The sequence below is a fragment of the Phocoena sinus genome, chromosome 16 (assembly GCF_008692025.1).
Source record: "Phocoena sinus isolate mPhoSin1 chromosome 16, mPhoSin1.pri, whole genome shotgun sequence".
NCBI classification, from domain to species: domain Eukaryota; kingdom Metazoa; phylum Chordata; class Mammalia; order Artiodactyla; family Phocoenidae; genus Phocoena; species Phocoena sinus.
Window position 1 is genome coordinate 60,160,402 of NC_045778.1, and position 15,441 is coordinate 60,175,842.

At 35.9% G+C, this 15,441-nt stretch overlaps 1 protein-coding gene across 2 annotated transcripts in view; it reads left to right on the forward strand.

Annotated features, from left to right (window-relative positions):
• The window catches only part of SLK (STE20 like kinase), a 56,856-nt gene that overhangs the window by 36,839 nt on the left and 4,576 nt on the right, over positions 1–15,441 (forward strand). Inside the window, exons 13-18 of one of the 2 annotated variants that reach the window (XM_032607797.1) lie at positions 2,250–2,342; positions 9,711–9,840; positions 10,438–10,562; positions 11,078–11,266; positions 11,815–11,940; positions 13,105–13,218. In XM_032607797.1, the coding sequence (XP_032463688.1) occupies positions 2,250–2,342; positions 9,711–9,840; positions 10,438–10,562; positions 11,078–11,266; positions 11,815–11,940; positions 13,105–13,218 (777 nt within the window). The remainder of the gene's footprint in view (positions 1–2,249; positions 2,343–9,710; positions 9,841–10,437; positions 10,563–11,077; positions 11,267–11,814; positions 11,941–13,104; positions 13,219–15,441) is intronic. The other variant, XM_032607798.1, reaches the window with a different exon arrangement.

Here is a 15,441-nt window from a genome sequence, read left to right on the forward strand (position 1 = left end):
GTTCAAGTTCACAAACTATTATTAAATGTCCAGCTAACCCTTGAACCAAGTCTTCAAATTGAGTGTAATCCATTTTCCTTTCAACCTATCACTCCTCCTTTATTAATGCAGCATTTAAGGCCTGACATAGTAATGTTTTTTTTCAAGAAAGCATACTATGTTCTGTTTGCAGGTGGCAATAATAATTCATCTTAATATTTATTTGTAATATTTAATTCATGCTTAAAATTTTTTTTTCTCTTGATTAGCTTGATTACCTTTCTTGGACTTTGTGTCAAAACAAAAGCTGAGTAAGCTGAAATTTGAAATAATATCTTTATCAAATTGTGAGATACTTTGAAGAATCACAGGTGGAAAATATCTGTAAAGTCATTTGATTATAATGAATTTTTTCATTTTTCCTGAAACTGTTCCATATTGTCATAGAATCTATTTGTGGTATTATTTACTATGAAGGATTGTCATTGTTTCAGAAAGAGGATTTACATATTGTATTAGTGTGTCTTTTTCTTCCCCAATTAAAATAACACTAAGAGAGCTTTTACATATTAGCAGTTTTGAGAGATAATTTTATAATTTATTCTGTTCCTTTAGTGTAAGAGGAGAATTTATCTTTTCATGATATGAAAGACCCCAGGACAATATTATGATCAGTTTTATTAGTTTTGGAACACACTAATATCAACCAAACTAGTGAATACATTTTCACTTTTGTTGCATGTCCCAAGTACTCAGATTCATTGATTTTAACAATGAAATTATGCAGATAATGGAACATCATTTTGCTGAACTTGAGGATCTGCTTTAAAGAGGATAGAATCAAATGTTAATAAATACAGTGCATTCTATGATTTCTTTAGGTAAAGATAAATGAAATGGTATATAGCCTTTTGACTTGGCTACCATTTCTAAAAATTACTGTTTTATTACTGTTTATTATATTTTATATAGAATCGCTCTGTATACCATGATGTATTCCTTTACTGTATTAACTAAATATTAATTTTCTTGAAACCATGAGTAGTTTTTATTAAGAGGTTATTTTTTAATATCAGGTTAAATTTTTAAAATTTTGTAGGTAAGTATATGGTTTAATTATAGATATATAGAAGTTTCTAGTTATTGTTACTGTTTTGGACTAGGAGAGGTTTAGCCAGAGAACATGTTTGAGATAGTGATATGCATATTTTAAATAATTCTATTCTGTATTTTTTTCCTTACCGCTAAACTTCTTGCATTTGGGGAGTCTCTTCTTTTTCATGGTGATTTGGTTTCATGAGAGATTACTGATGGGAAATTTTAAATACACTATGTTAAATCAAAATCAGTCTCTTTCACAGACCATCAATGGCGTGTGGTGATTTGGAATCTGGTTGCTTTTGGTGCTTCTACTTATAAACACGTGATCGTCTTTCGTAGTTGGATTACAGATCTATTGTTAGGTGGAATACATATCTAGGGTTTTGAAATGATTGAAAGAAGGAGCTCTAAAATACACTTCATTTTATAATATACTTTATTTGGTATAATAAATCATAGCATATAAACTTATTTTATGAGGGGTTATATTACTGATTTTAAAGCTGACAATTGATTTTGGCTTAAATTATCAGCAAAGGAGAATGTTTTTCTAATCTAATTCCAAAATCATCAGATGTGTTCATTTTTATTGCACCATATATAAAATAGTTTATTATGAAAAAAGAAAACTTAGTGTCCATTTGTCTCTCCTTTGTGTATTCTAATGCTTACTTTCCCTTTTGTTTTTCTTTTGATCTCATTAAGTGGATTTCATTTAGAATTATTTCATTGGTTTTATCAAGCCAATTATGAAATTTTGCAATTTATAAATGAATGGCATTTGTTTTCCTTATATCCAATATTTCAGACAATGTCAGTAGATATGTTTATATTTTTATGATCTTTCAAGGTCAGTTGAGTTTATCACCTTTAGTTCAGTGTTAGCATTGCAAGTAATTCTTTACTGATTGTCTTTGGATCTAAAGAGAGAAAGATACGTAGGGATAATTAAGCAACTAATTTTCCTTATATGGTGTAATGTCCCTTTCTGCACTGAGATTAAGCATGTTCTATCCTTTCATTCTTTTTCACCAAACTAACACCTGTGCTGATGCATGTTGAAAGGAGCTTTTTAACAACTTGACTTGACTTGTAGCTTGTCTGCTCACATAAATGCTTGCTGTGGAGAAAGTGTTTTTCCCCACCTCCTGCATGCTTATACACTGTAGGTTATAAATGAAGTGGAGAAAGCACCCAAAGAGCTGAGAAAAGAGCTCATGAAACGCAGGAAAGAGGAGCTTGCACAAAGCCAGCATGCTCAGGTAACAGCAGCAGCTTAATGCTACTAAAAACAGAAAGCAGCAATATTCTCACAGTTCAGTGAACCATGGTTGAAAGGGTAAATTCGGTACTTATATGATGTTGACGTCTCCTTATACAAAGGTTCCCAGGGCATTCTTTATGTAGTACTAAATTCACACTAATGGTGACATTTAAGTTGCTAACGTGAAATTAAGTGAAATGTTTGGAAAGCTGACTCCAGATGAAATAAACATGTATGTTAATGTATAATCCACTGTATTCTTATTTTAATCATGATGGACGCTTGTATTTAAGTGGTAATGTCAATGGTTGATAGAAGATTTTTAGGGCAAAAGAATATAGAGGGTGAGTATATAAGCTTTATGCATACAAAAGGAATGCATATTTAAAAGGCCATTAATTCGGGAGTTCCCTTATGGCCTGGTGGTTAGGATTCCGGGCTTTCACTGCTGTGGCTTGGGTTCCTTCCCTGGTCGGGGGAACTGAGATCCTGCAAGCCTGGTAAATGGTAATGTTAAATGGTAGATCAAACACTTATTACTGTTAAACTCAACAATATAAGCAACTTAAAACCAGATTTTAAATGTTAAGTATGTTGTTTTTCTTTTTGGTTCAGAATCCAGCAGTTGCAAAAATAGACAGTTTTTACCTATATAAACCTGATTCTAGATTATGATGAGGCTGAGCCAATTGATGGGTGAATTCTCTACAAAATAGATAAATTGGTATTTTCAACAGATTTTTCTAGAAGTATCTCACATGAGTATGAGGTCTTTTATACTTGGGATCACCTTTCTTTTAATTAAGCTTGCACTCAGCTGGGAGGCAAAGAGAGAAGTGAGCTCAGTTTGTAGTTACAGATGTTAATGAAAGGAAGAAGAGACATGGATTATTTATTTGTTGCTTTAAATTATCTTTTTAATGTGGGTTTTATGTAATTTAAAAAGTGGTTCCCAGACTTTTGAATTTTATAGATTCATGAAAAGAAACATAGAAGCAACAAAACCCTTTGGGAGGCATGACAAATGGGTTGCCGTTAAAAATTTTTTTTGTTTTTGACAAGGAAGGTTATTTGAAACTGCCCTTTATTTGTCACCATCATTTCAAAAGAGAGAGAGATGATTTTAACACCATGAAAAATAAGGAAACGATCTCAGAATTTAAAATTTTAATAAAACTAGCCCATTTGAATAAATTTAGTTGTTTTTTTCTTCCTGTGAGCCAATGAAAAATTTTGTCTTGGCCTGGTATGGGAATTACTACAAGCACACCTCGTTTTAGTGCTCTTCACTTATTGCGCTTTTGCAATATTGTGTTTTTTACAAATTGAAGGTTCCTGCAGCCCTGCATTGGGCAAGTCTGTCAGCACCATTTTCCCAGCAGCTTTGCTCACTTCGTGCCTCTGTGTCACATTTTGGTAATACTCACAATATTTCAAACTTTTTCATTATTATGTTATGATGATCTGTGATCTTTGATGTTACTACTGTGACTTGCTGAAGGCTCAGGTGATGGTTAGCATTTTTTAGCAATAAACTACTTTTTAATTAAGGTGTGTATGTTTTTTAGACATAATGCTGTTGCACACTTTAATAGACTATAGCATAAACATAGCTTATATATTTGGGAAACTGAAAAATTCATGTGACTTGCTTTATTGCGGTGGTCTAGAGCCGAACCTACAGCATCTCCAAGGTATGCCTGTAGTTAAGGTGATAATAGCAAACACAGCATTTACTGTATGGCACATACTGTGCTAAATGCTTTACCTATATGAACTCATTTAACCTCACAACACAGGAGGTAGTTACTCATATTACCCCCATTCTACAGGTAAGGGAACTAAAGCACAGGAGGTTGAATGACTCTCCCACGTTCACGCATCTGGTTAGTGGTAGAGCCAGAATTCTCATCTAGGCAAGTTTGGCTCCATGTTTCATACACTGAACCACCACATCATACTGCCTCTTGTATTTAAGCTACCCCTTCTGTGCCTAAATTATTGGCTTGGCCCAGTGGTTGTTGGCTGTGTCTTATTAATAGGTGAAGAGGAAGTCCTTGCTGGCCACACATCAGTTTTGGGGTAATTTGGATTTCAAACCAGAAGATAACAATTTGGTTTTGCCTTGTAAAGGAATGTAAAGTTTTTAATTCCAAAAGGTAATATGTCAGACTCTAGAGTTGAAATTGAGGATTTAGTGTTGAATGGTAAGTGATCGAATGCTTTAATAAAACTTTGTTGGTGATTTTTCATATAATTTGAGGGGCTGGCCTGTATTTTCCAACTAAAGCTGAAAGCAGTAGTAAATTTCTATCTGTAAATTTAATGAAGAATTTAGTAATCTAACAAATTTCATAAGTATTTCTATTTAGCTACCACTTTTGATGAAGGTGTTAACACATGATAACTTGAGTCTAATATTTTAAACTTTTTAAAGAGTTCATGAATAATAGCCATATGGTCGTGGAACTAGAATGTATTTGATCATCTAGTCCAGTGGTTTTCAAACTGTACTCTCAGGAGCTCTTGAGTTTGGAAGAAGCATCTCGAGAATCCTTCAAAAAGTGAGGATAGGGCTTCCCTGGTGGCGCAGTGGTTGAGAGTCTGCCTGCCGATGCAGGGGACACGGGTTCGTGCCCCGGTCCAGGAAGATCCCACATGCCGCGGAGCGGCTGGGCCCGTGAGCCATGGCCGCTGAGCCTGCGCATCCGGAGCCTGTGCTCCGCAACGGGAGAGGCCACAACAGTGAGAGGCCCACGTACCGCAAAAAAACCCCCAAAAAACAAAAAAAAGGACAGTAGGGCTCTGGGCCCCTGCTTCCAGAGCAGGACCACTTTACATCTGTTTTATAAACTGAGATTGTTTTGGTGTGTTTTTTAAAAAGAGAGTTCAACTGGTTTAAAAACAATGGCAGCAAATTAGAGTTTGGAAACCACTGATCTAGTTCAAATCCTTCATTTTACAGATGAGAAAGAGACCCCTTTGTTAAGTGACTTGTTCCAGGCCTCAGGAAACTCTGCGTTTGTATAATTATTCTTTCCATTTACAAAAAGTCATTCAGCTCTATTCTTACCTGGGAAGTGCGTTGTATTCTGATCCACAGGGCGTTGCTCAGGTCATGATTCAGTCTTTTCAGTTGTCATCTTGTGCAGTCTTCAACGCCCAAATGCAGGACGTAAGTCCCGCGTGCCTTGTAGGAGGGTGCCTTCTTCTGTTTTACCTGCTTTTTCTTTGGCTCACATGTGCCTTTTCATTGTTAGCTTCATTTGTTGTAAATCTAGAAGATTGATAGATGATAATGTCGGAGATGACAATAGTAATAACCTGACATGAACTTTATAGTACAGTATTCTTTGAAGAGTTCACATTTGATTCCCGTTGCCAACCCCTAATATAGGGATGGAGTGTATCTGTTTTACAGATGAGGAAATCGAGGCACAGAAGACTAAGTGATTTGCCTAAAGTCACAAAAGAGATTAGTGGTAGAGCTGGAACTAGAACACTTCTACTACAGTGTTCTTTTTTCTGTCTACACCACCACAAATTTTAATCTGAGATTTTCACCTTTTTCAAGAAATATCTTCTCAATAGTATTTTATGAACTTTGCACATGTGAGAAATTGAATGCTGTGGTTAGATTTTTATCTTCGTGTGAAGTGACATTTTGATTGCATATATGTTTATGTAGATGTTTTAATTATGGATATGGTCAGAAAAGCCATGTTAAAAGTGGTGATTTTAGTTCCATTTTGTTTTCACTGTTCAAATTGTCCATAATGAATGGTGGGTTGCTATTCTTCATGTTGCAGTTTTAAATTAAGTGTGGAGTTCCAGGCTGTATTCTTTCTCACAGTTTCTATAGGGAAATGACTAGCTTATTTAACACTGTAAGTTTTGTTTGTGATGTTTGATATACACAACTGGAGTAGATAGAATACAGCTTGATTTCAACCCCTCCTTCCCTCCTCCTGAAATTATTTATTTATTTATTTCTTTATTTATATTATTGTCAGCCATTGGACTCTAGTTTTCTGAAAGAGTAGTCAAAATGTTAATTATTTTTTGACGAGAGGGAGAAATTATGAATTACGAACACTTTTCTGATCATTACCATTTTTAGCTTTTAAGTTAAAATGACCAGATGATGTACAAATAGTGCCACGTATCATAACCCTTTCTTAGAGTTTTCTAGAACCCAAAGCTGTATTTTTAACGTTCACAGTTATCTGACTAATAGGATAAGATTCCTTACCAGAATTAAAACTTGTACATTTAAAGAACACTCATTTTACAATTTCTGTGTCCATTTTGAAATTGTTACTCTTAGTGATCAAATTGATCTGTTATTATTTTTTTAAATGAGTGTAATTTGTGCAGTCTTTTTGGAATGTAAGATCACTTTTCTTTTAGATCCTAAGAGTAATTTCTAATTACAGATTCCGCTGTGAATGTATTATACTTGGCTTTTGAAGTTAGGAAATTTAATGAAAGCTCAGTGATATTAAATTTTCATTTCTTTTGTGGTAATAAAATATATTAATGTGTAAGGGACCTTTTCGGTAGTTTTTGGCCTTAATATAAAAAAAAAATCAAATGTGCAGTATTCTTGACTGTGTAATCATCCACACTCTGCTTGATTCTTGAAGTCCATAGCTCTGTAAGGCAGCTGGTGTCTTTGCAAACTGATGGTTAGGAAACGCTTCCATACATTGCCTGCCTTGACCTGTTGATCTTTATATCTTCTGGAGCAGCACAGTGCTAGTTCTGCCCGCTTCTATATAACAGTCTTAGCTCCTTTTTCCTCATATACTGGCCGCTTCAGGGCATGCTTTTGTAGTTCCTTGTCATTCATTTTGAGTCTTGATCTCTGGACCCTTATTCCTTGCTTTGAGTTCTCTGTGGTTTACTTTTGAACTTTTCAAAGTATGTTACTAAGGGAAGGGACCCACTACTCTTTATATGGGCTGACAGATAAAACCAATTTGGGACCAATAGAGTGGAAACTCCTTGAAGGCAGTACTGTCTTTTATTAATTTTAGTAACCCTGTAAGTAGTACAGTCCCCAGCATTTACTAAGTGCTTAATAAAGGTTTTCTTTGACCTGAACTCTTATCTTGTTTAATTTAGACATAAATATAATATGACCAAAAACTGCATCGACAAGCAATCACGTTCACTTTTTTAGTGGCACTGGCTTGTACAGTTGACCCTTGAACACCTCAGGTATTGGGATGCTGACCTTCCACGCAATTTAAAATTCACATACAGTTTTACAGTTGGCCCTCCGCATCTGTGGTTCCACATCTGGACATTCATCCAACCATAGAATGTGTAGTACTGCAGTACATACTTAGTGAAAAACTCCACGTTTAAGTGGACCCACACAGTTCAAACCTGTGTTGTTCAAGGGTCCACTGTGTTTACCTTTTTTAGTTTCATATAAATATTTATTTGCCCCATCTTTTATACTTGATTTTTTTGATAAATGTAATATTTTTATTTATGATAATTTGGACCCATTATTTCTGTCCACACAGATATTTTTTAAAAGTTCTTTATGCAAACTAGTGGTAAAAATGTTGAACAAAAGAAAACTTTTGATATATCTGCAGGTTATATTTTTTATTAAACAAGTTTGCACATAGAAATTTCACAATGAAATTAGAGAATCAATTTAATTTTTATTACAAATGATATTTACTGTAGGAAAAGAGAAGCTTGACAACTTACTTTGTTATAACTGCTTATAAGATAGGATGGAGATTTTTGCATCTCTTTAAATAAAGCTCAAAAGCCTTATTCTAGATAGTTGAATTTAAATATTCATTGAGTTTTAATTTTTTTCTTTGCTGTGATAAAGCGATGTAGGTGACTCTAGTCAAGTTGGCAATTGTAAATTTTTTTTGTATAAATTTGCTCAGCATTTATTGTATCTACGGAACTGACAACTTGCGTGATATTTTTTTTAACGACACATAAGTACATTTCCTGTCCCCAGTACATAAGACCATAGCTCAATAAATACAAAAGTACATGTTATTCCACTTGCAACTGGCAATTGTATTTTATAGAGACAGTTTATTAGTCTTATACGGTAGCAACTGTATATTTGTATTTATGCTAAAATACAAATCATGATGTAGATGAGACAGCAGCATTTGTGACAACAAACTAACAGGATGTCATGGATGGTAAGACCTGATTCTCACCTCCAGAGAAACAGTAGTAAGACAAGCATCTTGAGGAGCACTGCTGACTCACTCTTTGTGCACTGAAGACCAGGCTGGTAGTGATCCAGATCCTGTCAGACTCTGTCCAAGGCCTAAAAAATAGTTCCAAAATGGATCTTGAGGTTTTATGTCTCTTAGATGTGCAAGAGGAGGGATTATAGGTGAAGTGCTGCTCAACCCCAAATTTCTAAATCTATACTCAAATTGATCAGAATACCCTTGAGCTGATCACAAACTGCTGTAACAGCCAAGAGAGGGATGGAGAGCCAAACGTTTACTGGCAAAATTTGCATTTCTTCAATTTGAGTGTGCTTCCTTTCCTTCTGCAAATGTATAATCTAGCATAATGACCATAAGTCACTTCACCCTTCCCTTTCCTTACACAGTAATTGAAGGATTTTTTTTTGAAAGTATAAGTTTGGCATTTGGGCAAAAATAGTATGTACTCAGTAAATACTGTTGAATGAATGAGTGAATCCCTTACATGTTGGTAGAATTCTCTGATTATAAGGAATTTTGTTTGTAGAGTCATAAAATGTTAATTCATTTTCCTATTTCTAGTTCACATTTCTCTAGCAATGCATTATTTCTCATTAAATCCTTAAAGTATTGTTCTTTTTAGGCACAGGCTAAAGGTACAGAATCTGTCTTTCACTGTTAGTGTAGCCATGGTATGGCTTCCTCTTTATTAATAGAAAAATAGAGAGTTTAAAATCCCGATATGTTTTTCTTGTTTGCTCTTTATTGCCTCTCTTCCTGAAAGGCATTTCTTGTTTATTCTTGTTTTGTCCACACTCTAGTGAAATGAATAGTCAGTTTTAGAAACTGTAAATTTATTTTTTTCCCAAAGATGTAGGGCATTTTAATTATGAGTGGGTTATGGGCTTCTTTTTTATGTGTTATTCTTAATAGTTTAGAATATTATGTATTCTAGCACTTCCTTTCTGGGCTTGAATTGGGTGACTAATACATTTATGTTATGTCTATACTATATAATTTTGGTGATTTTTAAATCCAGTTGACTTTAGAAACTTGGTTCAGAAATCTTGTTAATCACTAAAATATACAGAGGTATAGATAAATGGATGTTTTGCTCAGTAGATACTTATTAACTGATGGTTAACTATGTCTAATAGGAACAAGAGTTTGTTCAGAAGCAACAACAAGAATTAGATGGCTCTCTGAAAAAGATCATCCAACAGCAGAAGGCAGAGTTAGCCAATATTGAAAGAGAGTGCCTGAATAACAAACAACAGCTCATGAGAGGTATATGAAATTATGCAGCATATGTATATATATATATCTCAAAACATTGCGGAGATATACCTTGGAAATTATTTGAATGTTTTCTTTTGCTAGAGTGGTAGAGGGAAAGATGAAGCAACTTAAATAAGAGGAAAATACTTTATAAAATTAAGAAATACTGCAATAGAAGTGAACATAAACATATAATCCTTAAAACATCTTTTTTGTCCAGATGATGGTAGAAATATACCTGAATAATTTTATGTACTCATTATGCCTTACAGTGTTGGTATACTTAAATTGGCTACATGATAGAATGGAATTTTAAGCACTTATTTCCCCTAACAAATACCTGATATTTTTTTTCTTTCTCATTAAGATGATTAAATGGAATTTTGGTGTTGTGGGTAGGGCATTCTCTGTTTACAGGACATCAGAGCAGAACGGAAAGTGGTAATGGATATTATCTTTATGTTGGTAATATTGCATTTATAGCTCAGAATGTCCGTGTGTATTAATTAGTGTATTAGAACACTTGTATGTAAATATTAAAACGAAGACCAAAGTACATTAGTAAAAAGAGCAAAGTTACATTTTGAAATTGCTTTCTTCTTCTAGCTAGAGAAGCCGCGATTTGGGAGCTTGAAGAACGACACTTACAAGAAAAACACCAGCTGCTCAAACAGCAACTTAAAGATCAGTATTTTATGCAAAGACATCAGCTACTTAAGCGCCATGAGAAGGTTAATGAAAGGAAAATTTGTTCACTTTTTTGTTCATTTTAAAGTGTGCAGAGCTATTTATTTTTGAAACTTATATTTTTTACAGAATAAAGTTCAGGTTTCCTTTCTTTTATCATAAAATTTCTTTGAAATTTGGAGTAATTAGTTGTATGTTGGTCACGATTGCAAACTCTTTTCTACAAATTCCAAGGAAGGTAACTAATTACAATGCTTAAAGACCTCTCATACATTATAATCTTCATCTTGTCTCTCAGAGTTAGCTATTTTGGCTCCATTTATGGTTCAGGTATCTTAAAAATGTGGACTCCCTATACTTAGTATACGAGAGTCAATATGAATCTCCTATTACTAATAGCTTATTTTTCTTAGAAATTATTTTTTGCCTAGTATTTTGCTGGTTGGTATGCAACAAGGGAGAGAGTAATTTGGGGAAGCAACAGCAAAATGACATGTTTGAGCATACATTTGGGTACAGAGTATTATATCTACATCACTGGACTCTGAAACTTTCTTAGGAAACAGAACAAATGCAGCGTTACAATCAACGACTTATTGAGGAGTTGAAAAACAGACAGACTCAAGAAAGAGCAAGACTGCCTAAGATTCAGCGCAGTGAAGCCAAGACTCGCATGGCCATGTTTAAGAAGAGTTTGAGAATTAACCCAACAGCAACACCGGATCAGGATCGTGAAAAAATTAAACAAGTAAATAAGAAAATTACTCTCTTTAAAAGTTTTGAGTGGCCTTTAGGGGTACCACATAATTGTGCTGTAAACATTTGGAGCTACCTTGGGCTCGCTGATGTTCACCGTGGCTCTGTACACATATGGCACATACCAACTCAGTCTCCCCCAGGTGCTGGCCACGGAGAGCTGCTCTCTTCCACGCCCCACACCAGATCCAGGGCTAGGCTGGTCCTAAGATCAGCTCTGGGAATAAGATGACTTGGCCAGCTTTTCAGTCAAACGTGTGGTCTCACTATACTTCTACAGTCACAGATCCCACATGCAAATTAACTGAGGTCCCTAAGCAGGTAGGAGGAACAAGGTTTTAATCAGAAGTCTCTCTCCACCTCCCTACACTCCACCAAAGCCATGACGTAGACTCCAGCTTTGAGTCCCAGCATATTACTACTTGAAGCTTTAGTTTATTGTACTTTAAGCGTTGTTACATTCCTTGATTACACCTTTGGAAGATGCAGGAATTACATTACTTGTTAACCATATTTATCTTTTGTTTTTCTTACTTATAGTTTGCCTCTCAAGAAGAAAAGAGGCAGAAAAATGAGAGAATGGCTCAGCATCAAAAACATGAAAATCAAATGCGGGATCTTCAGTTGCAGTGTGAAGCCAATGTCCGAGAACTGCATCAGCTGCAGGTTAGCTGCAGAAGCATGAATGCAAAGATGGTACTAGATGCACAGTACAGGTGGCTGGTTTTGAGGAAATAATAGCTACTCAGAGTAAGCTGCACATTGCTTGTGAAGATGCTGGGATTTAAAGGTTTTCTTTCCTCTGTAGACCCAAAGGAAGATCAGTTTAGTATCACAGGCACTTGTTTAGAACTTACACAGCCGTGATTAGTATAAACATGAAGCTAATTTATGATATAAGAAGTTGCATCTTTCGGGCTTCCCTGGTGGCGCAGTGGTTGAGAGTCCGCCCGCCGATGCAGGGGACGCGGGTTCGTGCCCCGGTCCGGGAAGATCCCACATGCCGCGGAGCGGCTGGGCCCGTGAGCCATGGCCGCTGAGCCTGCGCGTCCGGAGCCTGTGCTGTGCAACAGGAGAGGCCACAACAGTGAGAGGCCCGCGTACCGGTTAAAAAAAAAGAAGTTACATCTTTCAAAAGTACTATTGAGAATTTTTAGTGTATTTTGCAAAGAAGATGAACAAAGTTTTAAAAATGATGTAGGCATTTTTTTTATCATTCTGAATTTAAAATTTCTTTTTATTTAAGGAGAAATAGTTCATTTTCTTCAAGGTTTTTGAAAAAGGTGATAAGTATATGAGAATTCTTTTCCTAAGGAATTTAAACATTACTTTAGAGAGGACTGTTTTTGAACCTTACCTGGAGTATGCAGCTCTCTAATATAATATAATATAATGTATTGTAACGTAGTATAATTTCTAAAATGTTTACAGTTTCAGAGTAGTGTATACATTGTGGATATGCTACATATTTGCTTAATTTACTAGAGTGGAATAGTTTCTAACCCCATGTTCTGGTACCATTGGATAAAATGCTTGCAAGTTGCCCTCTGAAGTGTCAGTTTTGTGAGTAAACCTTAGAAGGAAAATCAGGATCAAACTACTTCTTTCTATTCAAGTTCTTTTCATATGGATAACAGATCTAGCCTCTAAACTTGCAAAAATGAAGTTATGACTCTTTTCATAATTTTGGCCTTTGGTTGTTAGAGGAGAATTTCAACCTCAGTAATAGCTTTATGTTTAATGAATACTTTATTATTTTGGAAGATAATTGTATTTGTGAAAAATTGCTAACTTGATCTGAAATTTTTTAAATCCAAACTTTATTTTCAGAATGAAAAATGCCATCTCTTGGTTGAGCATGAGACTCAGAAACTAAAGGAGTTAGATGAGGAACACAGCCAAGAATTAAAGGAATGGAGAGAGAAATTGAGACCTAGGAAAAAGGTAATTTTAAAAGCTTTAATTAAAATATGCTTGCATTCATCCATCCCTCCATCCTCCCAGCTATTGGCTCTTTACCTAATATGTGTCAGGAACAGTGTCAGGGACAGGAGACGCAGAGATGACTAGTCAAAGTCCCTGTCCCCGAAAGGTTCAGAATCTAGTTGATAAGCCGTTGCAGATCAGTAGCAGCATTTGTCTGAAGGAGGTAAGCGCAAGATACAGAGCAGAGGAGCACAGTGTGCCAGCAAAGGAGGAGGAGTGCATAAGTCTGCTCAGGGAAGTCAGGAAGGGTTAGAGAGGAGACGCCTTGTAAGCCAATGAGGCTTGTTAGATGAGTAAGAGCTTGCTAGGAGGACAGACAGATCGGAGTGGAGTGGGGGCAATTTAAGTACAGAAAAGAGAATGAGTGAAGACAATATGTACAGGAATCATAAGTAGCTCCTTGTCATTGTAGCATTAGAGGGAGTGTGTGCCTGTGTGTAGGCATTAGGGAGGGAGAGAGGGAAGGGATGACAGCTTTGTCTGGATGGGTCGACTGGAGCCAGATTACACGGCCCTTGTGTGCTGTGTTAATTGACAATTTACTAAAATAGGGATGGCTCCCTACACCGCGCCAGCCAGCCAGCTATCTTCTTTGTTTGCACTTGACTCCCTGCTAGCCTGGTCTAACTGGTCAACCATTTCAACTCTGTCTTTGCTATTACTGTATGATTCTCTCTCTTTGCCAACTGTCAAATTTAAACCTTTATTTTCTCTTGGGCTTCCTGCCTGCTATACATTTCACCCATTCCTTTCTTCCATTCACCCAATGGCTTAATCAAAGAAATATGTATTTAGCACCTACCATGTGCTAATAGTGTAGCTTTTTAACTTGAATTTTGTTTTTTTGTTACATTTTTGAATAGGTAGTTCATTCATGTGTTTCTGCATTCAAAGGGTACACAGAGGGGTGAAAGTGAGAAGTCCCTTCTCCAGTTCCTCCTTTGACCCTTTGCAGTCTAGCTTTCGCCTCAAATTCCTCCCCAGTTGAATTGGGTGACAGTGGTCACCAGTGGCATTATCTACCTGTTCTTCTTTAAAATCTTCTTAAAATTTTCTTCTCACCTGACTTTTGTGACATACTCTCTTCTTTCTCTGTGCTCTTTCTTTGTCATCTAGTCACCGGAAATGTAGACATTTTCCAGTTTTACACTCTTACCTCTGCTCTTTATCTTGATGATCTTGTAGATTGTCATGGCTTCAGCTGCATGTTTAAGGACAATTCCAAAACTTGTATAGAACATGAATTATAAAGTCATACAGGTCTGGGTTCAGATCTCAGTGCTGACACTGATTAATTTTGTCTCTTAACACTTCTGAGCCCAGCTTTCCTCATTTGTAAAATGAGGATGTTACTACCTCCCTAATTGGGGTTGTTAAGACAGTTAACGGAAGTGATGCGTGTACAGTACTTGTCCCAGTACTTGAGATGTGGTCAGGATCCAATGAATGGTTGTTATGGTTATTATTTTATTGTTTTTATTATAGGTTCGTGCTCTCAGCTCTCATTTTCCATATGGATGTTCCATTCCTCCTCATTCATTCTGTCCCATTGTCATCTCATCAAAGGTTTCTTTTTTTGATGACTGTATATAAAATATAGCTTCAATGCCTACCTCGAACACTCTCTATCCCCTCAACCTTTCTTTGTTTTTCTTCATAATATTCATCACCACCAGACACATTTCTTTATTGTGTGTCTTCTCCCACCAGAATGTAAGCTCGCTGCACATTGTAAATGATCAGTACATACCTGTTGAATGTTGTTGAACGTTGACTAAAGATTGTAAACTCAGTGGAGATAAAACTAAACTCAAAATCTTTTTTCTTTCATCTCCATCTCATCTTTCCCCCTCTCTCCAGTCCTACCCACCATCAGGTGTTCTTGCTAACATTTCTATTCTCTTAACTGACATCTAGGCTAGAAACCTGAATTACCTTTCATTTCCATCACACCCCACATTCAATCAGATGACAAATAATTTTGACTCTTATTTCATAATATTTCTCTTTACTGTCTTCCTACTAGTGGCTTAAAATTGTTCAGTAATGTCCTAATGGTCCTTCTGGTCTCTTGTTCCCTTTCCTCCTACTTGCCTGCCATCACCAGAGTGTTTATCCTCAAGAGCATCTCTGTTACTGTCATAGTGGTGTTGATAAATCCTCAGTTCCAACAGAGTAGAA